This window comes from Oreochromis aureus, linkage group 7 (assembly GCF_013358895.1).
Source record: "Oreochromis aureus strain Israel breed Guangdong linkage group 7, ZZ_aureus, whole genome shotgun sequence".
Classification (NCBI taxonomy): domain Eukaryota; kingdom Metazoa; phylum Chordata; class Actinopteri; order Cichliformes; family Cichlidae; genus Oreochromis; species Oreochromis aureus.
The window spans coordinates 18,036,103-18,064,075 of record NC_052948.1 but is presented as its reverse complement, the minus strand read 5'-3'; the positions used below and the strand labels follow the sequence as shown (position 1 = coordinate 18,064,075).

General features: G+C 42.1%; 1 protein-coding gene across 4 annotated transcripts; it reads left to right on the top strand.

The window, feature by feature from the left end:
• Window positions 1-4,126: 4,126 nt before the first annotated feature.
• Window positions 4,127-27,935, top strand: prickle1a (prickle homolog 1a). Of its 4 annotated transcripts, none has more exons than XM_031755739.2 (8): window positions 4,127-4,438; window positions 21,320-21,523; window positions 23,163-23,276; window positions 24,081-24,218; window positions 24,898-25,101; window positions 25,212-25,398; window positions 25,490-26,359; window positions 26,480-27,935. In XM_031755739.2, exons 2-8 carry the CDS (start codon window positions 21,335-21,337, stop codon window positions 27,328-27,330), a joined length of 2,553 nt encoding a protein of 850 aa, XP_031611599.2. In that variant the 5' UTR covers window positions 4,127-4,438; window positions 21,320-21,334; the 3' UTR covers window positions 27,331-27,935. The 4 variants fall into 4 exon arrangements, with proteins under 4 accessions (XP_031611599.2, XP_031611600.2, XP_039470768.1 ...); XM_031755740.2 differs by lacking the exon at window positions 4,127-4,438 and adding an exon at window positions 5,284-5,756; XM_039614834.1 differs by lacking the exon at window positions 4,127-4,438 and adding an exon at window positions 15,187-15,446.
• Window positions 27,936-27,973: the final 38 nt, after the last annotated feature.

The following is a 27,973-nucleotide window of genomic DNA, read 5'->3' as shown; positions in this document are numbered from 1 at the left end:
CTATTGCTGCTTTTCTATGGGTCAAGACAGGCAATTCTGAATAGCTTTCAGGAACTATAGCTTATTAGTTTAAAAAGCCATCCACGTGGATCCACTTTGTCAGGCGGTGATACGCAAAAACCAATCCAAGTCCATTCTGGTGGCTTTTTAGGCCCTGGAATCATGTTTTTGTCTCATATTTGATTACCTCTTTTTGAGCAGCCATGGAAACTGGTCAAGGAGTAGCTTCTCTGTCTTCTAGTCCCACCTTTGCCTTCAGCCATCAGCTTTTGTTCTGGTCAACTGTTTATTTGTTTGTTTTTCCTGCCTTTGTTTGGACTGCAGATTTCCTGTGTAAACTCAAGGAAACTAGATCTCTTTGCAAAAAAAAAGTATTCCCCTTCCAAGGTGTTTGAATGCATCTTATAGTGATTTTTTTTCTCTCCATATGTTTGAATAATGTACCAGGAACAAGCGATTAAAAATATCTCAAATTGAAGTTGAGGGAAATATGTACATGCGATATGTTTATGGGGCACACAGTTTCCTTCTCTGTCTCTTTATCTCATGTATTCTAATATGTAAATATCCCAGTAGGTTGCAGGAAGTCATAACTTGCATCTCTGCAAAATAATTTTGCATAAAATAGACAAAACATGAAAACGTGAGCCACTTGATTAAAGACCGTGCTTACACTCCAGCAAATCCTCTCCTCAGCCATTCTGGCAACCGCACAACAACTATAATGCTGTTGACTTGTGGTCCCTCTAAATAAAAACTCGTACTTTTTCAGAAACTTAATTACTGTAATTTCAGACCAAAAATCAAATAAATCTAGTTTTATGCTCTTGAAAGTATGCCACTGTTTACTGCTCATCCAAATGCATTTACGCCTCAAAAAAACTATGCATGCAAGTGGGATTCACCACAGCCAAACACAGAATTCCTGCAAGCATATAGAGCTGGATCTGTGGCTTGACTTTGCGACATGTTCAATTATTATTTGTCCACTGAACTGAAAGTAAAGAAAAAACAAAATATAAGTGGCTGCATATTAACAGCATGAACAGCATGAAAGAAAAAAGGCAGGTGACACTGTGAGCTCCTATCTGAGGGCTTCAGTTTCTTTAGTTCCTAAACTTGCTGAAGGGTTTAGCCATCCTATCGACACATGAACTGCTCCCCCATCACCCCAAGAAAAGGTTTTACATTACGAAAAAGTCAAATGTCACATCATCTGAGACAGTACCTGGAAAGTATGACAGGCATCTTTATGATCCACTCAATAAAGTAATGCACCCTAAAATGTTTTGTTTAAATTTTTTTTTTACAACACCACCATAAATATCTCATTATCCTCTAAATGGGACGAGATATGTGACTAAAACAGGCTTGAACATTCAGGTCTAGCCAGTCCAACATTTTTGAACTGAGGCAAAAAGGCACTTCAAAAACGATTAGTTGGCTGAAATTCTATCGATCAGCTCTGGTGCCGGGCTAACAGTGGAAACATGCACGCTGTCTTCCTCTCACGTGTTGTGCTGTAACTTGTGCTTTCTTGCTATTTTTTCCTTCGCTTTTTGGCCTATTCTGTCTTATTTTCAAATCAGTTTTAAATGAGGGAGGAAAATATAGACCAGAAATAGATCAAATATCTCTAAATACATCTAAAACTCTTAAAATGAGCTCTGATGCTAAAATGAGACACATTACAAATAAAGATAAGAAAGAAAAGTATTTTAAGGTTTCTTTTGTATAGGGACTAATTGGCTAGAGTGAGATCATGTGATACCTCATTTAGATAAGCTTCAATCTATAATATGAAAACTAGAGATGGCATGATACACTTTTTTATGTCCGATACCGATACCGATATCATAAATTTGGATATCTGCCGATACCGATATGAATCCGATATTGTGTTTTTTAATCAATAAAACTGTTTTTTTTAATATCTTGCTGCATTTTGTATAAGTTCATACTCAAGTTTAAATAAACAACAACACTAAAGCTATTCTGTTATACCTGTGTGTAAAAAATACACTGCACCCAAAATATTTCATAGTTCAGCAACACCGATCAATCTAATAAACCTTACCTAACTTAAAACCTAACTTAAACCTACTCCATCCTTCCTATTCTGGTATTTTAAAGAGTACTTAGCAGAAATATTAAGCAACCTAACTAATAGGGTTGCCAACTCCCAGCAAAAAAAAAAAAAAATAGGGAACCACCCCCCACCCTCCACCTCATGATGCTTAATCGATGTAATCAACTTTAATTTGATGCAGGGTGAAAAAACATGCACAGAAATAAATTATTTTTCAAGAATAATTAAATAGATTCAACATCTTTCTTCAACAGAATTGCAGACTGCACAGATGGTACCTTCCCAAAGGAAAAAGTACTATAGCTTACTAGGGTATATAGACTTAAGAGTTACTATATACAGTAATGGACTTCTATACATTTTACATCAGATTAAAACTGGGTGTAAGATTCAGATAATTATTTATTAAAAGCTACATATTTTAAATGAGAATAAGAAAGAAAAGTATGTCTTTGTGCCCCCTTTTCCCTGTTCATGCCCTATCGGCCCCCCTGGCTGCACTTTGCTAGATCCGCCCCTGCACAGTTACCAGCCGTCAGCTACATAGAAAAGGATCCTGGTGTAGAAAGTAATATTAAATAAATTCTAACAACAGCTTATCAAGCTTAAACGTGCTGCTGTTGTTCAGCCGCTGGTTTCCTCTTTCTGGTGCAAAGTGGCCCAAAAACAAAGAAGAGAGACGGACTTGCGACAGAAAAGCCGATCAGCTGATCATTAAGCAGTTTCATGATTGAAGTAGCAGCAGGAGAGGGAGGGAGAGAGAGGCAGTCTCCATATATCGGTTGTTAAGCTTAACATGGGAACGCTTTACAAACATTCAGAGATGAACTTACACACTTGTTTTACTTCTCTCTGGGATAACTTCCTTGGAGATGAAATGCTGGTTTGGTAGCGAGGCTACAAATACACACAGCCGCTCTATCACATGAGGCATACTGCTGCAAGTGCTATGGTTATGAGCCGAGTTACGCCGTGTTGCAAGTTTTGTGAGATGCTTTTTTGATATTTAATGGATCGGATTACATTTTTTATTTTTCGCCGATATCCGATCCAGTAATTTACGTCAGTATCTGACCGATACCGATACGTAATATCGGATCGGTCCATCTCTAGTTATAACACATGCAGCTCTGATAGACAGACAAGCGACTGTGGAAAAGGGTGACATGAGTGTGATCCACTTAAGCTCACTGTTGTGAGAAGAAAGGTTGACCCGCTTTGAGCTCCCTAAACCTGTTCTTACTTTAGATGCTTTCAGACTGTCAGAGCTACGTGCTGGTCACTGGGCCATAACCCTGGTCAGCCAAATATATAGTGTCAATTTGAATAAGAGCATGAGCCATAAAGGTGAAAGGGCATGGAATTAAATTTATACAAGCTGGTGCATTTGTGTTTCATGTTTCCAAAGCCTCTCTAAAATATGAGCACTTTTAAGATTCTGTTTTTAAGATTCCAATATGACACACAATCCAGATTTGGCAGAATTTGGACAGAAAACTCAAATCTTTTTTAGGACTCATCAGTTAAAACCATGTCATAGTTCATGCATCAATACTGCTGTGTGAAACATAGGTCTACTTAAAATTATTATTACAGTAATCAACCTTTTTGCATAACTTTGAGCAGCACAAAGCTGAATCATTTACTGTTGTTTCATGCGTGTCCAAGCACTTGTGCATGGGTGGATGGCTAAGCAACAGCTTTTGGGGGTTATTAGGCTGATAGACTTACCTTCCATGCGTCTCTATTTGTGGCAAGAGGGACAAACGAGTTTGTATCTACACCAGCTTAAAGCTTTTACTTTTGAGTTGACTTACTTAATCATGTGCAGCACAGAAGTAGCGAAACTGAAAGGTGAGCTCTCTTGATTAGTTAAAATAAAGACCAAAGTAAACTTTAGGTAAAGCCGACAAATCTTATTCAGTAGGTTTCACCCCCTAAACTAAGAGTTAAGGTAAGAGTTAAACTCCCATGAGCATTTGTCCACTATGCTGGAGGGACTAGCCCGTCTCTGCTGCAATGGTGGGGGCTGCTCGTTTAAGCCAATAAGCAGGAAGCAACGCTAATGTCATTTTACTGTGACCGCTGAGAGGAGCACCACAGCGCACCGCGCGCCGCTGAAACGACTGGGATGTGGTGACAGAGAAGTCAAGACCAAGCTCTCTCAGCGCTCCTCTCCAATGCATTCAGTATCTGGGGTTTAAGCTTATCGCTCTGCGCAGCTCTCGGTTCAGCTTTGCGGGACATCCTCCCTGGACTGTGCATGTAATACCAATGAGACGCAGCTTTTCTAACTTCGGGAATATTGGTTCTGGATACTTGGTTCACTGCGACTGAGCAATTTTGGAGGTGAGCAGACTAAGTCATTTAGAGCTTTTAACTCAGGTCTACCTAGTTTGTAAACAATCCCACCCACTCTGCTTGTTTTTTTTTTTTATGATAGCCGTGTTATTTTTTGCAGTTTTACGCTAATTACTCTAAATGCATCGGTGGCAAAGCTGACGATACTTTAATTAAAAAAAAAAACGGACAAACAAACAAACAAAAACCCCAACAACTTTTAAGCATTTGTGGAACACGCACATACTCTGCAGAGACCATATGCCACTAGTGTCAGCCACACAAAGTCAGCAAACTGGTTTTTCCCTGCACAGTTTTGGGGGCTTTTACGCAGCGACATCTCCAAAGAGACACGTTTCACTTTCCCTGCGCGTACAGTCACAGTAACCTCGTTTCTCTGACGCTGAAAAAACTTGACCAGAGACACTCAGACGTGGCGTCCCTGGGGCCTCCAGATGTATAGATTCAGCTGTCGCCTGTCACTTCGGTGACAACTGGTCGGCGCACCGTGACCGCTGCCTGTCCGCCGCCACAGGCTTCGCATAGCTGTCAAGAATGTTGTTGAGTGAACCAGAACTTAGTCACACATGAGAAGTTAGTCCCACTTTTAAACTCTTTTCCCTTCTTCTTAACCATGATGTATGAGGTGAGAACGTTAGCCAGTAGGGATTTTAAATGTATTCAAATAGCTATGTGAAAACATCTGGAAACTTATTCTTAATATCTTGTTTTGATCTGATATGCTTTGTTTTGCTCTGTGTGGGTTTAAAATAGAGCCTAAAATGTCTATTAAAAAAACTTGAACTTAAAAAAGGGGGAAAGGACTGCAACCTTCTTGAGTGAATTCATCACTCCTTATGGACCTCTCACAGAGCTAAACATGCCATAAAGCCCTTCCTTTGGAGAAGAATGACACACCCTCAAGTTTCACATATTTCCATCCTCAGCTGTGATACAAAGAGCTAAACCTACGAGACACAGGAGAGCAGATACTGTTTATATTTAACCAAGGCTGCCTGAAATAATAATTTGTCCTCAATGGACGGGGGGGCATTAGACCCTGAGCATGTCTTTTTGAGGAGACCCACTTTCGACTAAGTGTAAAAGCAAGAATCAAACCTGAAATCTGTCACTGAGAGCACAGCGGATGAAAACAAAGCACTGCTGAGCTCGGGGCAGTTAGGCATGAAGAGCTAGGTGGAAGAGAGTGGTGTGGTCTTTATTTGGACACTAAATTGTTGGTTTGTGGACGTGATTTGAGACGTTGCATGGCAATTCAAGTAAGACTGGATTTAAAAGAATGGAGCACTTTGACAACACAAAGCAGGTATGTTTACTCCAGACTCTGGACAGTATCATCACACTATGATTTCCAAGGTCATTTCCTGCTATAATTGTACCAGAAACTGTTTTCAGATATAACCCCACCCAGCCATTATTACAGCACTTTAAATATTTTTTGTTTCGCTCGCCAGTCCAGGAAAACATCAAACAAAGAAGCAGTTTGAGAGAGAACAGATATGAGCAGGAATAGAAAAGACAGCACAGAGAATCAAGGTGGTGGTGTCACCTAGTGGCCAGATTGCAGGTTGACGGCTTCACTGCCTTGGAGTCAGGAGTTAACCAAATAAGGCAAACAATCTTTTGAATTTTCATATAAATAAAAGTTTATTAGCACTTTAGTGCTCAGCTCATAACAAAGACATATCAATGTCACTACAGCCCGTGTTTAAAGAAAATCAGGATCCAGTATCTAATACATATTTTCATACTTTCAAATTATTGATTTACATCATAATTCACTGCAAATGGTACTTAATGTGTCAGATAATGCTGCATAGCCACTAAAATCTCTTACTTTACCGTACTGCAGGCATCGGTGTTTACTTGATTGAGAATGAAAAGGGGGCATGTGAGCTTATAGTTTGAATGATCTGCTAAAGGTAAGAAGTCTCTCAGGATATTAGGTGTATTTATAGACTAAATGATTTACAAAGTGGTGCTTTTGGAGTAGCACCACATGCCACACCATGCTTGTTCACGTCTCATTTGCAAAGCTTCGAGGTGCTTCAAAGGTGCCATTAATAGAATCAGAAGACTTTTAAAGTGCTTTGTGCAGGATTGTGTGTGAACATAAGGGGTGGGGGTGTAGCTGGGCTTATCATCATTTTTTGGACTCAAGAATGGAAACAGATTTGATCCTTCACAGCAAGCTTGATGTTTATGAGCACTTGCTTCATAAATGTAGATTATGTTGATGGTTTATTTTAGCACTACAATGCATTGCTAGGAAAAGGTGATGGTTTTGGGACTGGGCCGCACATATACATATAGGTCTGATTTGTGTACATGCATCTCAAAATACAGCTTTTGATCAGAGAAACAAGCTATATAACATTAGCATACTTAGTGCACAGCAAGCATGCTGGGGATGGAAACAAATCACAGAACTGAAAACAGTTTCTGACATAAACAGTGGTGCATGTCTTGCTGTGCATGTGTATTTTTTGACTGAGATGAATAGAGACAAAGTGCTCGCCTATGTGTGTGTGTGTGTGTGTGTGTGTGTGTGTGTGTGTGTGTGTGTGTGTGTGTGTGTGTGTGTGTGTGTGTGTGTGTGAGATTGTAAGTAGGTGTTGGAGAGTGCTAGAGTCTGCAGAGCTAAGTGCGAAGGGGCAGAATTTAAGTCCCGGTGCCCATATGTATATGTTTCCCACTGTTGATTTAAAAGCCCAGCACAAGTGAAATTTACACAGAGGCCTGTTTGTGCGAAGCTAGAATGAATCACCTTTGCGTCCGTGTAAATTGCCTGCAAGCCAAACACTCTGGCAGCCTTTTATCCCCCAGACGTGGTCCAGCTCACCGCAGCGGGGCTAAAAGCAGAGCAGGACAGGGGCCGTGTGTTGTGAGGATCTGTCAGAGGAGGCCAGTCTTTCACGGCTCTGGATGGGGAGATGTGGCACTGGAGTCGAGTTGCCATAGACAAACTCCAGAGAGCAGAGTCCACTGACTGTAAACTGTTTGTGGTAGGTTGGCAGGAGATTGGAAGAAATACGGCTTGTTTAAACGCCGGTGGTCCCTGAAGCTGTGGTCACTGGGCCTGGCTGAATTGGACGGCGGCTCAGATGGTCAAATTTAGGGCACTGTGACAGTGTGATTGTGGTGTTTGGGATAACTATTGTGGATCCTGCTTCCTGTAGGACAGAATATAACTTTGTGCTTGCTATACGGTACAGTTCCCCTTGTGTAATTTTCAAACGGCATCATGTATAAGAGTGGGAAATGTGCCCGAAGCGGTGGCCCACATTGGATCCACATGTTAAGCATTATTCTAAAGTGATTAGAGGTAGTTAGTGATTTAGCGCTTCCAGGCACAACTCTGTTTATTGGGAGCTGCAGGATGATGTTAGAGGAAAACGGGTTTGGCTCACAGACTGGAGTTTAATGCCCCAGCAGATCTTTTGCAACCACACAGCATAATTGTGCGACCAACCATCAGACCACCAAGATGATGAAAGTCATACTCCACACACACACACACGTTTCATTATCATCACCATGTATAGGTATGATGATCAGCTTTGGATGTATACTGCATGATAATCATGGTGCATTGCAAAGAAGCTGATTATCATCAACATGCCTGAAGGTGGAATAACAGATGTAAAGATACCAAATGTCAGCAACTTTTGTGGCTCTGGAAATTCATCTGCACCAGACGGGAATGCCTGCAGAATGGTGTGATTTCTCTTTGTCCTCCACATCTATAGGGATCCATCCAAGCAATCAAAGCATTGCAGGACGAGAAGCAAAAGAAAACATATTACACAGAGTTGTCATTAAAAAGCCCAGCTCACTTCCCCAGCACACAACAGGGGATTCAGTTAAAGCTTTCCGGACCCCCGGCTGAAAATATGCAAAACACACTCCCCCAACTTGGCCCCTTCCTGTGGCTCTTGTTCCTCCTGTTGGCATTGTCACAGGGGTGTAGTCAGTGAGCGTGGATGATATGGAAAAGGTCAGCAGGGTTTAAAAATGGACGCTGCAGGGCTGGGCAAGAGATTTTTCAGCTGACAACAAAGGTATTTCCGGGGAATTTTTTTCCCCCGAGAAAGGTTACAGTAGGGACAGTCTGCCAGAATATTCCTCTAAGAAGGTTTAGTTAATAAAATTTGCCATATTTTCCTCTACCAGTAATTCGGTTGGAAAATAAATGTATGCACAGAGCTGTATTCCCAAATTGCATAGTGCTGAAGCTGACTATAATAACTCATTCAAAACATTTCTTAAAATATATCATACGAAGATTAAAAGGGACAAAAAGCAGTAAGTCAATGCACTATCCCATTCCAGCTTTACGCATGTTTCACTTGAAGTTTTACATATTTTTTGGCTTCGTCCATTTACTGTAGTTTCAAGCAACACTATACTTCAGGGTGTCAGGGTTAGGGATATACATGGTAGCCAATTCCTAATCAAAGCCAATACTAAATGTTTGACAACTGAAAATTATTTGTAAAATAAACATGTAAGGTTTGAATATGGTAGAAACCCAATTACATTGCTATGCTAGATTCAATGCACCATACAATATTTGATTGAAATGTAAGTGGATTTGAGGTTGGGTACAACATAAGATACAAGTGTCACAGCAATCAATACTTGCAAGGGCAAAAGGTCACATAATGTGTAGGCCAATCAAGTGCAACATTAAAACCACCTGCCCAGTATTGTGTATAAATCTTCCCCCAGCAAGCAAACATGTCTGGACTTGGATGCAAGACCTCTGGGTGGGGGTCCTTTGCTGTATGGCAGTGGAAGCTTTGGGTCTTATGTGTTGTAGGGGTGGATCCTCTAAGCTATTTCTGGCATATCCCTCGCATTGTGCCATTGAAACAATGTGCAATTAGTGTCGATGTAGCATGCATATAGTATCCAGGACCCACAATTTCTCTGCAGAACATGCAGACAATACTGATATTAATATTCATGTTCAGTAAGAACTGAATTCAGTTGAAACATTGTATTAAAACGAAGAAAAAGATCCAGTATAGTTAAGCTGTGTAGCTTTAAGGGGAAAAAAAACGCCATATTCAAAGTTAAATCAAACTTCAAGTTGTTTAGCCAGACATTGTAACCAAAACTAGATTTATTTTATATTTCTTAAAGAGCAAGAATTGCCCGATGTACTCATCATCCTCTTTATTTTGAGTCTGACCGCCATCTGACAGCTGTCATTTACGAAAAATCGATTTATGCGTAATATGTGCTACCTGTATAATTTTCAGTAATCTGTTCACACTGAGAAAATGCATCACAGTAAAGGTGAGTAAATGTGGGTAACATACAAATGGGTTAATATTGGCAAGGCCAGCTGAGGACATGTGTTGCAGAGGAGCAGCCTGAGGCCCGCAGTGGGCTCACCGAGCTGACGCAGAAACATTTCATTTCATTTGGCCACAACAACCCGATGGCAGCTCCTAGTGAGAGGCCAGTTCAAAGAGCCGGGTTTTTGTTTGCTGTGCTCGCGCTGTCTTCCTGTTAGGGGCTGGGCTCCCAAAGAAAACAGAAAGCAGGGGCTCAGCAGATGTGCGCATCTTTGCATGTGACCTGTTTGTACAGAAGCACACTTCAGAGAGCTCGTTGGACGTTTTTGGATCTGGAAAAGAAACGTTAATGAAAAGGCAGATATTATTAAACTCCTTCACATGTTCCATCGCTGAAGATGGTTTGGTGTCATTAGTGACCTCAGTATTAGCAGCTCCAAAAATAACACGCTGATGCTGACAGTAACAGACACATTACATGCAAGGTTTCTAGGAATGGGCTTTGCCCTGGAGGACTGGGATCTGTAATTTGGAGGGTGATAATGCAGCCAGTTGCATCCCTTTTTCCATTCCACACATTGTGCCAACACACACACACATACACACACACACACAAGCTGATCCCAGCCACTAATGTCTGGTCTGTATAGCTGATAAACTGACCGAGGCTCCCAGAGGGCTTCAGATTGGACCTCTCCATGTTTACAGTGAAACATTCACACGCTCCAACTTATTTGTTGGTAAGGTGGACAGGTCATTAACTACTGAAAAGTTATACCTGCTCTAATACTCTAACAACTAATTCAAACCACAGATGTCAGCCTGACCCTAAAGACATGGAGACCAAAAATGGGTGTAAAGAATAAGAATTGATTTAATTCAGGGACTTAATCAGTGTGGGTTTCTTTATAATGGAAAGCAACCAATGGCAATTTTTTCAGTGGGTCATGGTGCACCAGCAAAATATCAGCCACTATCCTCAACACCGCTTCACACTTGACATAGACATTACATCAAATTTCTATAAAGAAGTAGTCAATTCCTGACTCACATTAAGAAGAAAATAGAAATGTTAAAAGCACATATTGAGTTGGTATAATTAAGGTTTTATCATTCTTAAAAATTAGAGCATTGGTTTGGGACCAGTATACAGTAACAGCAGAAAGCCTGACCTGGATACTTGGCTGGAAAAGTGGATCCTTAGCTCTAAAGAAGTCTTTAAAAGTTTCATGCTCATTGTTTCTCTCTCCTCCTTTTCTGCCTCAAAAATGCGATTTTCTTGTCTTGTAGACTCAAAAAAAAAATTATATAGTCAAGTAATCATCTTTATGAAAGAGGGCATTTTTCATGCTTTAAGACAGCGTATGTATAGAAAATAGATTATGTCAACAAGCAAGATCAGGTAGAAACATGATGATCAATAATGCACAACAAGAGGAATACTAATAAAAGCAACCCAATGTGGCAAACACATGCAAAGACACGCGTGTACAACTTTGCCTCACAAGATACAGGACCTCCAAACGTGTATAACCTCATGGTCTACTTCAGTTTTGCATCTACATTATACTAACAAGCCACTATGGGTCTCTCTGGACTGGATTTAACTTCAGCTGTACATTTTTTCCACCACTTTTTTTTAATGTGAGTCACATGAGAAGGTGAAAGGGTCAACAACATCAGAGCAACAGGGAGCCTTACAGGGGAGATCATTGGGCCTCTCCTTTGCTCTTTCTGCTGTTTTACTACCACCTTAATGACTTAAATTGTGTCCAATTAAGCCGAGTTGGAAAGAAGCATCCCCGCTTGCAGTTGCAAGTTCCCTCTGTGCTGTGGCACTGGAGCATGTGTTTAATTAGAACGCTCTAAAAAGACTGTAACAGAGCGTTTCTTCAGGAATGTTAATCATTAGTGGGATCCTGACTGAGCAGCTCTTAACTGTTTCAGAGTATTGTTGGATTCCACGGTTTGCCTTTTGAAGCCAGGCTCAGGAAAATGCTTCCACGTGTGGGAGTTGTCAGCCACTTCTTCTTTGCTGGACCGCGTCGTCTCTTTATACAAGAACGCACTTCATTTTGAAGTGTTGCCCGTGTTCATTCAGGTGATAGTTTGAACTGGTAGGAAGTTGGGAAGACACAGGAAATAGTTCCGTTTCCAGAGGAAGGATATACTATTGAACTTCCAGGAGAGTTAAGGAGAAAAGCCCATCAAGTGTGAGGGGCCGTGGTGCGTGCACGTGTGTTAGATTCTCTGAAAATTTGAGGTCATAAATTAAACCTTTGTGAAATTGGGTGCCGTTTTAAGAGGAGTGATTAAACCTTATCACGTGTCATATAAATTAACAGCTTTTAAGGTCACAGAGATCATATCAAAGCTCAGCTGAAGAAACAAGACGGTGTTAAAGCAGAGATCTTTTTGGCCGAACATGCTGGTTTGAGGTGTTAATAGGACTGTTTAGCTATTTTATGTATATACTCGTCACAGTTTGCCCATGGAGACCACACATGAGTGGCTTTGCCCTTTGCTGATCCACCGCTTTTGTTAGCACAAGTGTGTAGTCTAAGAGCAGCCCATTCATCCTTAGCCTGCTCTGTGTGTAGACAGCCACAGGCTTTTGTTGAGTTATAGCATCCTCAAATAAAGGGGCTTCCTCTCTTTAACAGCCCCAGGAGCTCTGTCGCTCCACTTTCCATTGTTCCCAATGAGGTCCGGCTTTTACAACTGTGTGAGAGGGTGTCAAATTGAGGGTGAAAAACGAGGCGTCCCGATCATGCGCGTCTGCAACGTTTGGCAAAGCACTAACGATAAAGCTAAGAAACAATGGGCTGATGCAGCATGCCGCGTGCTGCTTATTACGACTTGAAAACGTGTTGCATTACATCATACATGACACAACACCAGTGTGGCAAATTGAATAAAGCAGAAATTAATGAGCAAAGAAATAGTGTTTGTTCATAGATTGGTTCCATGCAGCCAGGTCCATTCATAGATCATCTATTTAATCACTATTATATTATTGGTTTTAGACAATAGCATTACAGTAATCTAATAAATAAAACCAGGTGGCCTCTATTATCGACATTTTTTAAGCATCATTAACTTTTGTGTTTCTATTCGGTCGATGAGGAAATTAGAATTTCAGCTGAAGTGGAAATGTTCACATGTAGTCGTAGCTCATTAGCAATAGAGTCCAATAAATGTTTTCCAATTCAGCACCCTTGAGAAACATGTGATCTTATGGGGTCAAGTATCAAATGAGCAGATATTTCTCTTTAATTTTTACAAATGTCTCCTGTCAGAAACTAAGCTTAGATCTAAGCTTTGCCCTCAGCTGCCTCCAATGTGTCAGACTGAAACAGTAAAAAGGGGTTATGTGAGGGTTATAGGGCTAACAAGCCCACAGTCTGACCTGAGTTTGTCAGCGCCAATCTAGCTAAGTCAATATCAATGCGCTGACTGCTCCACCAGTTGACCTTTTCCTCCCTCTTTCAAGGCGTAAAAAGGATTGTTGTTACAGTAGGGTGATAGGCTTTTATTGGTCTTTATAACAGAAGCTTTTGTTGGGCCTGTGTCCTGCTAATAACCCTTGGCAAGTCATTTAAACCTTGAATGCCTACTTTTTATAAGGTGGCTCACACACTAGCGAGAGCAACTCTCAACAATAGTTCATCAATAGCTGTGAGTTAGAGACTGACCTTCCATTTGCCTCCTTCGGTAGTAATCCGAAACTTGACTAATACAAACAGTTAATAATGTTAATTTGTGCTAATTCCACTATAAGGAATACTAGTGGTAGATATAGCAATAATGTTTGACCAGATTCTTAGTTTTATGTGTTCCCTGCTTGGGGGTTGTGTTAAGAATGCAGATTTATCACAGGTGATGGTTGTGATGATCATCTTCCCTGTCCTGTCATTGTCAGGGCGTGCTGGCTCAGGACTACTTTGCCAGTAGCACAGGGTGCTTTTTTTGTTTTGTTCTTCTTCTTTTACAGCAGTGAGAAGATACAGACCAGGTGTGAGATGCTGTTCAGGTCATTGTAACTATGACAGAGGAATGGGCTGTAAATCCCTAGGGCCATAGATTTATGGGTCATCTGGTGTTCTCACAGGTCAAGGGTCGGGGATCCGTGACTTGTCCGACTTTATATTTTTCAGCTATCTGCGGCGAACCTTGAACTGTGCAGCCGGCTACTTCTAACTTTAGAGTGGTGTAATCATAAATCGATACTCGCCATTCTGCACTTTCCTGGGTAGATGTCTTGGATGAGGTGTCTGCACATTCATATTTGAGTTTCTCTCTTGTGGGAAATAAGCAGGTTATTAATTTCTGTATGTTGAGGAAATTAAAAACAATTCAGGTCTCGTGTTTTGCCCACACTAGAGGGACCATCTTAGCTTTGCATTTCATGAATCCTCCTTTTGGGGGACGGGGGTACATTGTGTTGTTCCTCCCCTAAAAGACTTGCTAATGGAGCATGGTGCTCAGGCCTTTGGATCAACACAAAGGCCTGACGTTTGCTGTGAGAGGGCTTCTCTCCTCCCTGGCCTTGACTGCAACAATGGCTTTGTCCCGGTGCCCGAATGCAAGAGCACTGGCAGGGATTAAATCCTGTACTTTATAAACAGAATATTTACAGATATAAGCTCCTTTTTTTTCATTGAAATGACAGCCATCATTTGCCACCCAAGCTGTGATATTCTGGCACATAATGGTGTAAAGTATGTAGGCGTGTGGAGGATGGAAAAAGTGCCACTCAGATGTTGTCCATCATGTGCTAGAAATGAGTTGTTAGCCTTTTTTTATATATGATTTATTTTTGTTTAAACAACTTTCTTTTTAAAAGGCTAACTGACCATGTAGACAATGATTCTCCGCTTGATTAAGTTCAATGCATTACATAAAACGTTTTCTATATTAATCCCCAAAGCAAAACGCCATTCACAGAGTTAGGTCCCAACATTGCATCTCCTAAAAATAAACAGCTTCTAAAATGTTTATAAAGAAAGCAATCTGACTAGTTTAATAGATTCCTTGCTTCCTAGTAAAATGCCTCACTGCTTTGTTTTACAGTCTAAGTGTTTTTATACTCGACAGCAAAACCTCTCTGACGAGGAAGAACTTCTAGTGCTCTGGAAGTCATGTCCACCGTAAACATGTCCTTTTGGGCAAAAGTAACACTTTGATATTGCAATTAAACAACCACAAAAGGTGCAACTGTCCAGTGTTTGACCTGAACCAGCAACTTTTATTTTCTGAGGCAACAGGAAGAGGATCACATTCTGGCATTCCAGCAGAGGTGAAGGAGAGGCAGAGGTCAACAGTGTCCTCTCCAGGGAGTTTCACTGCGTGGGTGGATCTGTACGTTTGGGCTTTATAGATATCTGTCATTTTAATTCCTTCTAATTTGTGATAACAGAGTAAACAATAAGGTAATGATTGTTTTTACTGACAATACATATTATATTGCTAATATATAATATCTTAATTGTAAGCAACTATTAAGACCAGTTAATTCTGTTTATCAAATAGTGGCCTAATCATTTCATCTTGGCGATAACGTTGGTTACATGTGTGTGTTTAGTTTAGACAGAGTGAGGCTTTGTGGTTGGAGTAACTTGCATGGAGGACTCGTTTTGATTCACAACCGGATGGCTGGTCTCATACAGAAATGCTGACATCACATTCAGGTAGTACAAAAAGTTATTGTGATGGTTGAAACCAATCTTTCTATAGAATAAAAAAAATATATATATATATCATTTGATCTAACAATAAGCCTATAATCAAAACTTTTGTTAGCAGACAGCTCTCTTTAACTTTACATGTAGGCACAAAGGAAATGTCAAACCACCAAATAAACCAAATCCTGACTCAACATTCACCGCCGTCCCCACATCTTTAAGCCGTTGATAGGGAAGAAGAAAGAAGAGTGTCATGTGAAAGCTGTGTTTTGCCAGGCTAACGGGGCGGTTAGCCTGGCAAAACAAGCTCTGCCATCACTGATGTGCTGCTTTAAAGCACGGTTTCTGTGAGCTCTACCAGTGATTCTCATTTGGGAGCATGTGTTTGAAGTATGAGGGGGGGCTCACTGAAGCAAGAGACGCCTTGCTCTGCCATGACTCGCTGCCTCTGAGTTTAAGGGCCGGGCTGAGGTTAAGAGGGCCGGGTTGGAAGAAAGAGGAGGGGAGGAGGAGGAGTAGTGTTTGACAGAGAGGAGGGTGGGATGACCATCTGGTTGGGCTCCTTCGTGTACACGCACATGCACACACACCTCTCTCACTCTCTGACTTTATACAGTCTTAGCTTTGATATGGGCTGTTACTGTGCTGACAGCTCCGGTAGAGAAGGCTGGCTGCTGCTGTCCTGGATTTAGAGTTTAGAGGAGCTTACATAGATATGGAGTCCAGAACAATCTAGGACTGGATATAGTGGCGACAAGATCCATTTTCTCTATTCACGTCAGGAGAGTTGGCCTACACTGAGGTAAGACCTGCAGGAAAATGAATGAGATGTAAACCGGTTCCTCTGAGAGCTTTGCTTTGGTTGTAGTGAGGCTGAAAGAAAATGGAAATGTTGCACCGTAACTCCTTGATTAAATGTATTTGAATGAATGTGTGGATGGCTTGATTGCAAATGCGTGTTTCGCCTGTAAAACATGTAGCACATCCCAAATACAGGCAATTTCTGGTCTATGTGGAAGTTGTCTCTTACATGCGCATCAGTGTTCAGACTTGATTTTAGGTCTCATGCACGAGTTAATGCGTTTGAAGTCTGCTGCTGTGTGTTGAATCTTAGTTCAGGCTGGCCAGCACAGTAGTGTATATCTCTGTGGGGATGTCACTCCCATCCATTTGGTCTTGAAAAAACACTCCCCCGGCCACAAACAGAGGCCTCCATAAGCTGACCAATCTCCAACTCCTTATAGAGGCTCTGCACTGTGTAACTTATCCTCCTGTCGAGTTCTTTTTTCAGTAGCATTTCAACCTTGACTTTTTCTAATCTAATGGTATCAAATTTTGTGTCGCTTTTCCAGGTTTTGATTTGATGATGCTGTGTAGTTTTGAATCATAAATACTACTCAATTACAAGTTTAGCTTTAAAAAAAAGTGATTTATTTAAGCATAGGCACGAGGCTTGTAGTTTAGCACAGGGGTGTAATTTTTCTAATGAACTTCATCTGGCCCAGAGGTTGGTTTTTTTGTTTATTTTTTTATTTTTGACACTACTTTAACGGCCAAAGGCTGACAGGCAGTGATTTTTAAATATTTGCGTGTGTGCAGGGAAATAAATAATATGTTGCATATTTTTCAATCTTGTTGGACATGAAAAATAAACTGAGTTTGTCTGACTTCAAGCTCAAGTAAGCAGGGACAGTGAACAGAAATTCTTGTTTTTCTCTCCCAACTACAGCCTATCCTGCATTACCGAGCTAGCAGAAGCCAAGTTAAACAAGTAGGGCCAGCCTAAACTGACAGAGAACACTGTGTTGGGTTGTGTGCATGTCCATCATCCACTTCCTAAAGAAATAGACAGTAATTCAGACCAGAAGTTGCTTATTTTTCCTGTGCACTCTCTCAAGGGCTGTTAATCCAAAGCTCCAGTGTCTGGATTTTTTTTGGAGGGGGTTTGGTTTAAGTGTTGTCGAACACTATTTAAAAATGTCACTGTTGATTGTATTTATTGGTCAGTCGCTGCATGGGGTCCTTTAAGAGTTCTGTATTCAACAAAGCGATAAATAATGCATTGCACTGTAGTTACACACGCCACTGCTGTCGGGCAGTACAGTCAGACAGGACTTTCTTCAGGGTGAACTCAAATAAGTGGTTGTTTTGTTCTTTAATGAAACACGTCTGAACCCACACAGTCACCGAGGTCCTGTTATGCAGCATTTGTGGGAATGTAAGCTCCATTGTCCGCTTTCCGTAGAACACGGGGCTCTTCCCTCCTTCAGTAAGTCGTGGGATGTTCTAAAATCAGCAATCACTGAAAACATTTCAAAGCAAGCACGTCTGTTAAAGATTTCCCTCTTTCTCCTGGCAAGACTTAACTTCCCTCTCCTTTGTGGAAAAAGGACATTAACATTTTCATACATGTCAGTCACCCCATTTTATCCTCAGTCTAATAGCACCCCCACTACCTTCTGTGGGTAGATCAGTCAGATATGCAGACCTGCAGCTCCCAAAGCCATGTTAACAAGCACCTTTACAAAGGAGTGAGGGGCTGTTAAACATTCGGGACTGCAGGGGTCGGGCTAGTGTGGGAGGAGGGCAGGGCAGGGGCTTGGGGGTGGGGTGGAGGGTGAAAAGGGAAGGGGGGCAGAGGGTTAAAACTAATCTCACAAACTATAGATCCCTTGTTAGAGGAAAAAAGTATAAAAGCAGCCCGAGTGATGAGTCAGTCAGTATGAGCACGGTGAAGTTAGCTGGCTCAGTGTTTCTGTCATTCAAAATGTTAAGGAATTGTTTCGAGTAAAGCCAGAGGAAATGAACTGCATGACAGATAAAGGAAAAATTAGCATGCAACCAGCTGTAGCTGTATGAGAAACATTTTTTTTTGGGGGGGTTGCGTGCATCCTGTATTGCTTTCGAGAGCCTGGCTAAAGTTCAAGCCTGACATTCCTGTGAGTCAGGTTTGGCTGTGTGAGACATCCTTGCAGATACCCAGCCAACATGCGAAAGCAAGAATTCCAGCAAATGTAGCACATGAGTGATTTTGTGCCTGATTAAAATGTGTGGCTCTGAAGTGAGCCTCTTGCCTCCTGACTGAACCTGCCTATAGTTAGCTATCTCCCACGTGAAACCCAAGCTGTTCTCAAACAAGGGCACATTTTTGTAGGTTATTTTGGTCTCATTTGCAAGTCAATAGATATGAATAGAACAACAGAGCGCCTTATTCCATCCCTAGCTCTCTCATCTGAAGACAGGTTATCTGGGTTCGAGGGCTTCGACTGTCATATGTGACAAGATAAAATGTGGCATCTTCAGGAAAAAAAAGACTTGCAAAGAGATAAACAGACTCTTGATGGATAAAACCTTCAGTGACTTGACAAAGGCACCATTGTTTAGGGCATCAGAGGCATTTTAACGGGATATGTTATAAGCCAATCCGCCTGACCTGACACTTTATGATACAAGGCAGCCCAAATTCACCCTCCCAAAAGCCCATGAATCCTTGAACGCCATTATCATCACACCTAACACTGATAGTCTATGACTGGATAAGCTTAAGGGGGGGCTTGTCAGTCATTAGTAGTAGCGATGCCACAGTGGCTGACTTGTCTATGAGAAAGATGAGCTGATGTGAATAGCCAGTAGCTGCCTGAACCTGCATGTCTCATGGATCCGTTAATCATCAGAGAAAGGTATAACATGCTAATATGTCAGTTTTCACTAAAAGAGTGAATCGTGAATCAAAGGTATTGATCATTATTTCTGTATTCTGTGTATTTGTGTGTGGAGCACCTTAGGATAGAGTAGCCTGTGTCTGCATATTCCTTACAGAGGTTAAGCAAAATAAAATTATATAAAAAGCTTGAAGTCTGTCTACAGGGATGGTTCTGTTTGCTGGAATGACCTGGGTCTACGTTTTTACAACAGAGAGCAACGTTTTTCAAAGAGGTTCTGATCATCTTTTGTACTACGGTGAAACATTTCTGTCGTGATGGGAGTGGTCTCTTCTGCGATGACAGTGCCTCCAGCCTCGGGGCAGGAGGGATCATTGAGTGGTTTGATGGACTATAAAAATTATATGGCTTTTGAGGTCAGCCAGCATCTATGGGAAATTTGAATTGTTAGACAGTGCTCTTTTACATCATCATCAAAACAAACAAACAAACGAACAAAAATATCGCGGAAAGACTGCTTTTCCATCCATCCATTAGAGTTCCAAAGTCTCCCAGAATCAGTCTCAAACCTGTTGTGGTGGCACTGGTGGTCGATCTATTTATCATTTGAGCAGAAAGCAGATTTTAAGGCCCCTATGCTGTCATCTCTGTGTTCACAAGCTTGCCCTCGAGTGTATTTGGTTTTCTCAGCTGTCTCTCTGTGGCTCTCTGTACCTTTGCTGTCCATAGGGGTTCAAGGCTTGGGTGGGGGGGAAGTGGTGCAAGGGCCGGGCTGCTGGATGCTGGCTGGGCTCCCATTTGATCTCAGTGAGAGCTCTTGGCTAGTGAGAAATTACCACAACTGCACACACATTCATTATGACTGTGTTTTCGTGGTCCTAAATGCTTACAGGAGTCCAGGAAATAAAGTTATGGGATGACTGGAGAGGGATGAATAAAGATCAGGGTAGATGGGGTTGCCTAATGATTATTCCAAAAGGTGGTTTGCTTGGAATTTGCATGTCAAATAATAACTTTAAAGTTACTCTGGATATCCATCCATCCATCCATCTGGGTATATTCTGAACATTAATGACAAATTAATAAATAAATTAAGTGATTTTATTTATTTGCTATTTCTTTAATTTTATCCAGCTTTGCACAGATTTAGTTTGTTTCTGTCTCGTCACAACAGTCATGTCTGCAAAAGTTTGGATTTGCCGTAAGAGATTAGTGACTACAGACACCACATATATAGAGGTCAGTACAGTTCGAGTCTTTTATCTCCCTGCTCTGTTTGTTGCCTCAGGTTATAGTGTCAGTATCAGTCAGTCCTATCCATCCATGTCAGCCTCTATCCATCTGCATTCATCCAGCTGCTTCACCTGTCTGGCACTGCGCTCCCTGTCCATCTATTAGATGAAAGAACGATCAGGCGCTCACTGCAGCAGGTTGGAAAACAAACAATCCAAAGAAAAAGAAGAGATGAAGGGAGAGAGCAGGCTTGTGGACGCTTCCCATATGGTGGCCTCGTCTTAAGGCCAGGCTTCTGTTTATACAGACCTCGGGCTCAACTGATCAAGCTAGCATCAAATCCCCTGTGTTGAATTCCACCCCCCTCCCTTGGGGAATAGCATCATCAGCTTCTCAGCAAAGTAAAATGATGACTCATACAGACATAAACCCAACAAATTATTTTAAAGCTGCAGAAGATTCATAAGAAATTGTCACAATTATAAGCAACTTCAAATAGTTTATACTTCTGAATAGTTTGTTATTGCCACTATAATGAGATAGAACATCACCTCATGAAGCTTTGGGAATTTCCTAACAATTTCTGCACCCCCAAAAACCACATGAGGAAGGCACGTGTTTAACTGCTACCATAATAGCGGTGAAAGGATGGAGTTGTCTTTATGAGTGCCTTTATGTAGTAGACTCATCACTAAAAGTAAACCAAAAAAGCTTGCTTAAATACCATAATGGGTTTTGGAGGGGTGCTGTGAGCCTCATGAAAGAGGCGGCAATGGTGTGACTCAGCCGGCGGTTAACAATCAGTGGAATAGCACTAACATGAGAGAGCCGGATTAAGATGTGAGGACGTAGGAACTGATGTCATGGCTTGATGACCAACATTTCTATTTTGTTTTCCTTTATATTTCTATCCTCTTCCCCCTTCTGTCCTCTCCCAAATCCTGGTACTTCCCTTCTTCCTATCCTTTCATCTCGTCTGTCTAGTAAAAAGAGAGCCCGATGAGCCTGGTGAGTGCAGCGGGGCTGGTGGCTGGCTTCCAGGGTGGGGCACGCAAGCGAGATTTCATGATGGAGCAGAAAATCAGTAAACTGACATCTGGCTTCCAGCGGAGCTCAACCTCTGATGATGACTCAGGCTGTGCACTGGAAGAGTATGCGTGGGTGCCACCTGGCCTGAGACCTGAACAGGTAAGCACAATGTGGCTTACAAATGCACCAGTTCACGACGCTCTGAGCTAAGATTAATCAAGCCTGCTCCGTTTGGATACCGGGACACTGTTCTTTATAACTGTGGTATCAATTTCAATGGTTCGCAAATCATTTCCTCCCTAAATCAACGCCACGAATAATGGTGTATCCTCCTGACAGCGAATAAAAACAGCCCTGACCTGATTTTAACTCCCTTATAGCCCATTTGCTTGGCCCAGATAAATGGTATTCAGCGCATTACTGAATAACACACTAAGTCTCTGGAAAATGGCACCTATGGGAGAGACAACATATTTCATTAAGCTTCCTTGTTCTCACTGCTTGTGGCAGATTTCTCAGACTCTATGAGGTTGCCACTAAAGGGCAGCATGAGTATACCGCAGAGTTAGAAGCAGGACTTAGTGGGTCGAGCTAGGAATCAGAGTCTTCGCCTCCACGACCACAGGCAGAGCTGTTAGCCGCGTCCGTTGAGCAGTCGGTGAGATATGGCACTTTCCCAGATCCTCAGAATTTTTAAAGTCTGCTCTCACCACTGCTTGGTGTTCTTTTCTCTCTCTCGCTCACAGTCTCTAGCCATCCCATTGCCCTTGATCAACAACACACACGGAAGCAATGAGTGGGTGATGGGCAAGAAGGGAAGAGAATGCAGTAACAGCCTTAACATGCAGGGCCTTTTGTTTTAGGAAACACATAGGTCAACTGTAATGCCTTTACTGCTGCCAATTCCCTAAATGGGCTATGTATTACAGGTCACTACTACAGGGTTGAAACACCTAGGGCTTGGGTGCTTGCTAGGTGTTCCTCGGGCCTAGTGAGCTGGATAAGGGGTCATAGCAGCATCGTGATGTGCATAATTTATGATGGTAGTGGTGGTTGTTGGGGTCTGAGGGTGATTGTCAGGGTAAATTGCTGTGCTGTTACCCCTCCTCTAGACAGCCAAAGCTGCTGGAAGTCCCCTAACACACAGGACTACAGCATCCCATCTCTTTATCTAGCTAACTGTGATGGGCCCTCCCTCATAAAGTTTAGTCTTTAGTAGTCGGCCCCAAGGGTCAGGGTGCTACAATTACAGCCTGCTTTGTCCTGTCCCTATAAAGACAACCATATCACTGAAAAATACAATCCTTAAACTGATTTGACCTGTTGACCTGTCTTGGCTTGTTCAGCACAGATTTATGTAGACGATGATTCCTGCGTTTTTCATCGTCAAAGAGGATCACTGCTGTGTGCTGCACTTTTGAATTAAAGCTGATTTGGGGATTAGGGAAAACTCTTTGATTCCACAAAGTCATTCTTCCATACATTTTACATAGCGCTATCCCAGAATGTGTCTCATCAGAAATTAATGTGCTTGTTCTCTAGTTTCTTGGAAAAGAATTTGTGTTAACATTGGCATATTGAATCCGAGGCAATAATGATAATATATGGCTGCAATAAGACGGGTGAAAATTTGGGTTTAAAATTACTTTTGGGGCGGACCAAAACCAACTCTGTGCTCCTGCAAATAATAATTCTGAGCCTCAGTTGTTATATTAGTTGGAATGCATTTAGTTGTCCAACCCTAACCCTTTTCAATTCAACCAAAAAAATCATGTGTTTAACCTAATATTTCCCCCAGGTCCAGCTATATTTTTCGTGTCTGCCTGAGGACAAGATCCCATATGTCAACAGCCCAGGAGAGAAGTTCAGAATCAAGCAGCTCCTCTACCAACTCCCACCACATGATAATGAGGTGAGAATTTTTGGTGCCTGTGTGTGCAAATGCATGTCTCGTAAAAATTCATCCCTCCTCACATTTGCACCAAAATTGCAGTAAAAAAAACCACTTCTGTTTGAGTAGCTGCATTTGATGCTGCTCACTCATCCTGCAGTGCTAAAGCCTCACCATCTCCATTGCTATCCCACTAATGTGCGCCCATAGCGTCTCCATTGACATCACACTGGGGGATTTTTGTTCCGCAAGCTTGTAGACATCCAGTGTGGGTACAATGTTACTTTTGACTTGATAATTTTATGATGTTTGCCGTGAGCCCCCACCAGCAGGATTCCTGCCATAGCAGTGGTTTTTATGAGGACCACTCAGCGAGAGAGAGAGTGAGAGGGAGGCTGGTTGAAAGAGGCTTTATGTGATGCCACCACTGCAGTGGCACCACAGTTCGCCTCGGCTGTCTGTCTTCCTTTGTTGCCCACTGTCTTGATTACACTCTAAACACAGGCCTTGTTTGTGTAAACGTCTGCTTTCCCCCTTGTTAAGGACTGTTGTAAAAAAAAAAACCAGGTTCTCAATCGGGGACTGTGGGCGGAGATATGTTGGGTGGTGTAGGAAGGGAAAGCTGGGGTCAAGAGTTCCTTTTGTTCAAACTGCTCTGATAAGCACTTCGCCCTCAATCCAAAAAGGTCACTTATATATACTATTCTCAGTAGTAGATTTTCGGGAAGCATCAATCATCCCAATTCTTATATATATATATAGATATAAAAGCCTGTGGTCGTGAAACTAGCCATCATATTCCTAACCAATCCCCTTCTTTCCCAGGTGCGCTATTGCCAGTCCCTGAGTGAGGAGGAGAAGAAGGAGCTGCACATGTTCAGTGTTCAGAGGAAGAAGGAAGCATTGGGGAGGGGCACAGTAAAACTGCTGCCTCGCAATTTTCTGAACAGCAATTGTGATCATGTACGTTGCATGCAGCCCATGTATTGTTTATAACACGATGATGACTGAGAAATAGACAGTAGTCTTCTAGAGATTTTGTGGAACTAAGGATACAAACAGTATTCTTATATAAAATAATTATCATGAACAGTATTAAAAAAGGGTTTGCTACGTTTCCTCTTTGCATCTCATTCTTGGCTATTTAGCTAATCTAGATCAGAAAGAGAGCTGGAAACGAGAGAAATGCTGTCATGGACTAAAATGTGTTTGCTGACTGGGCTGGAAAGGCTCAGTATAAAGTTCTTTTTTAAAACAATAACCATTGAGCAGCCAAGAGGGTGCCAATAAACTGATGAATCTCCAAGACTGCTGTTTTTCTTTTCTTTCTCCTTTTAAATGACCTCTACCACCCAGTCCTGTTCCTGTCAGTCAGGAAGACAGACAGAAAATATATTCTGCTAATCTGGAATTGAAGTTAGAACAACCTGGTGGGATTCCAGGTGCTGATGAAACATTTACCCCTTCACCAACAAAAGAAATTCAGTTAGAAGGCATATGATTTTGTAGCCAGACTCAGACGTTGGGTGAAGCTAAATCCATGTAGGACTCAAAAATTTTTACAAAAGTCTGACAGTTGTTCAGTCTTAATGTGACTTGTGTTTTTTTTTATAAAGTTGATAATTATCCCTTTCAATTACAGTGCGGCGAAAACATCAATGGTGGAGAAATGGCCGTGTTTGCTTCAAGGGCGAGCGCTGGGTTGTGCTGGCATCCATCCTGCTTTGTCTGCTCCACATGTAGGGAACTCCTTGTGGATTTGATCTACTTTTACCACGATGGAAAGATCCACTGTGGGAGGCACCATGCTGAGCTGCTGAAACCACGATGCTCAGCCTGTGATGAGGTAGTACTAAGGAGAAAAAAAACACAGTGTTACAAAGATAGATAATGCATCTGAAGCTTCTAGAGGTTGATGACCATTTTGTCTCAACTAATGCACGTCTTTGTCCACAGATTATCTTTGCTGATGAGTGCACTGAGGCGGAGGGGCGCCACTGGCACATGAAACACTTCTCCTGTTTTGAATGTGAGACAATTCTCGGAGGTCAGCGTTATATCATGAAGGACGGCAGACCGTATTGTTGTGGCTGCTTTGAGTCTCTCTATGCAGAGTACTGTGAGGCCTGTGGAGAACACATTGGTAAGACAGTGATCTTCTGGAGTTAAAATACTATTTCAAGCAACAGAGAAATGTTCACCTGCTAAAGATGTCAACCTTCCTCCTTTAACAGGTGTTGATCATGCTCAGATGACCTATGATGGGCTCCACTGGCATGCCACTGAGAGCTGCTTTAGCTGTGCCCACTGTAAGACCTCGCTACTGGGTAGTCCTTTTCTGCCATACCAGGGTCGTATTTACTGCTCCAAAGCCTGCAGTCTTGGGGAAGATGTGCATGCTTCCGACTCCTCTGACTCTGCCTTCCAGTCGGCGCGCTCACGTGAATCCCGCCGGAGTGTGCGCATTGGCAAAAGCAGTCGTTCAGCTGACCAGTGCCGGCAGTCACTCCTGTTCTCACCCTCTGTCAACTATAAGTTCCCTGGCTTGAGTGGGAATGCTGATGACACCTTGACCAACAAGCTTTCCCATATGAACTTATCCGATGAACACTTCTGGAGAGGGCGCGGTGATGAGACTGAGGCACCCGACGACCAGGATGAAGAGTGGGCTGAGCACGAGGACTACATGACTCAGCTATTGTTAAAGTTCGGGGAACAGGGGGTTTTCCAGCAAGCCAGTGACTCTAGACCTACAGATTTCTGGATTGCAGAAAAGGACACCAAGTCAAAGCAGGAGTCCTCAAAAACTGGGAGTAGTGGTGGGGGAGGAAGGGGAAGCCTTGCCAGCAAGAAGTACCAGGCTGACATGTACTGGGCACAATCACAGGATGGGCTAGGAGATTCTGCCTATGGTAGCCATCCAGGTCCAGCAAGCAGCAGAAAAATCCAGGAGTTGGAGCTGGATCATGGGGCTGGAGGAGGTTTTCGGGGAGAGGAGCCACAATGGTACACCGACTCTTTGGAGTGTATCACTGATGAATTTAAGAAGACAGATCAGAATGTCCGAGACTCTATGGACTCACTTGCTCTTTCCAATATTACTGGTGAGTAGATGGAACTCTAAAAATCAGATATGGAAAATAACATGATTTTATGCTATGTCAGTAGTTGGATTTTGATGTATTTAAGTGCAGATGTGTAATAAATTTTCTTCTCCTTTCTAGGAACCTCAGTAGATGGTGATAATAAAGAAAGGTCTATGGTATATTCCCTGCAAGGTTTCCATGAACTGGAAACAGAAGACTGTGAGAAAACCAGTAATATGGGAACGCTCAACTCTTCTATGTTACACAGAAGTGCAAATTCCCTAAAAAGTCTTGCATCTGAGCAGGAGGAGGTGGAAAATGTTCTAGAAGAAGCACCCCAGGAGGACAGACCCAAACCTCATGTCCCTGCCCTCAGAAGGACACGTTCACAGTCTAGGCCGCAGCAAGTCAAATTCTCAGATGATGTTGTGGACAATGGCTATTATGGTGATATTCAAGTGCGGCAGCCACCTATGAGTGAACGGACTCGGAGGAGAGTGTACCACTTTGAAGAACAAGGCCAGGACCTTCACTCTGGTCGCCAACAGCACCACCACAGGAGGCGTCGCAGCCGCAAATCCCGGTCTGACAATGCTTTAAACCTTTTGCCTAAGGAAAGGCCCCAGATGTGCAACAAAGTGGACCCCAGAGGGAATGCCCTCGGTTCCAAGGGGCACCAACCATTCCACGGTCACCCCCATTCTGCTGCCATGTCAGACTACAGGCTACAGGGCCAAGCAATGGGAAGGTTCTTGGGTCTATATGATGATGATGATGACTGGTGTTCTACATGCTCATCTTCCTCCTCTGATTCTGAGGAGGAAGGTTTTTTCCTGGGTCAGCCCATCCCTCAGCCCAGGCCCCACAGACACTATTACACTGATGACTTGCCAAGCTCTGTAGCAGGCATGTCCTCTGCTCCTTATGGCCAATGGACTAAATCCAAAAAGAAAAAAGGCCACAAAGGGAAAAACTGTATAATTTCATAGGCTTTACTCTGCTGAGCATTGGGCAACGATTTGCCACTCACCTATGCCCCTTTGTTCACCATTTAAAATATAAACAGTTTGCTTGCTATTAAATGCTTCACAGCACTCAATTTACCAAGGTGGTTGTGTAAGACACAAGTCCATATTTGGATTATTATAGGTGTGTACACTTGTATAGCATTACAAACTGATGGTAAAGTATAATACATATTTATAAAATATAATCTAAACTGTGTTTATTTAACAGTGCAGATATATTGTATATATTGTAGAAATTTTTTTAAAGTGATATTTTTGTACCTTTGTCATTCTTTATACCAAATGGCATTAAAATTAAACAATTGGCTGTTGGTACAGAGCCATTTTTAAATGAGGGTGTCAGAAATGTAAAGACAAACTGACATGACCCAGGCTCTGCAGATGTTTTTTCCAGGTTTGTGCAGCACCAACATAAAAGCACTGTGTATTAATAATTAGCCTGTTGGAACAATCTATTTATGGGTCATTGTACTGTAAGAAAATCATTGCAATCTGTATAAATGTATAAACTGGAATATAAGGCTAAAATAGGTGTTAATTGCAATAAAAATCTCTATATATCATGATTTGATTGTGTTTGGTGTTGATTTTTTTGTGACCATTT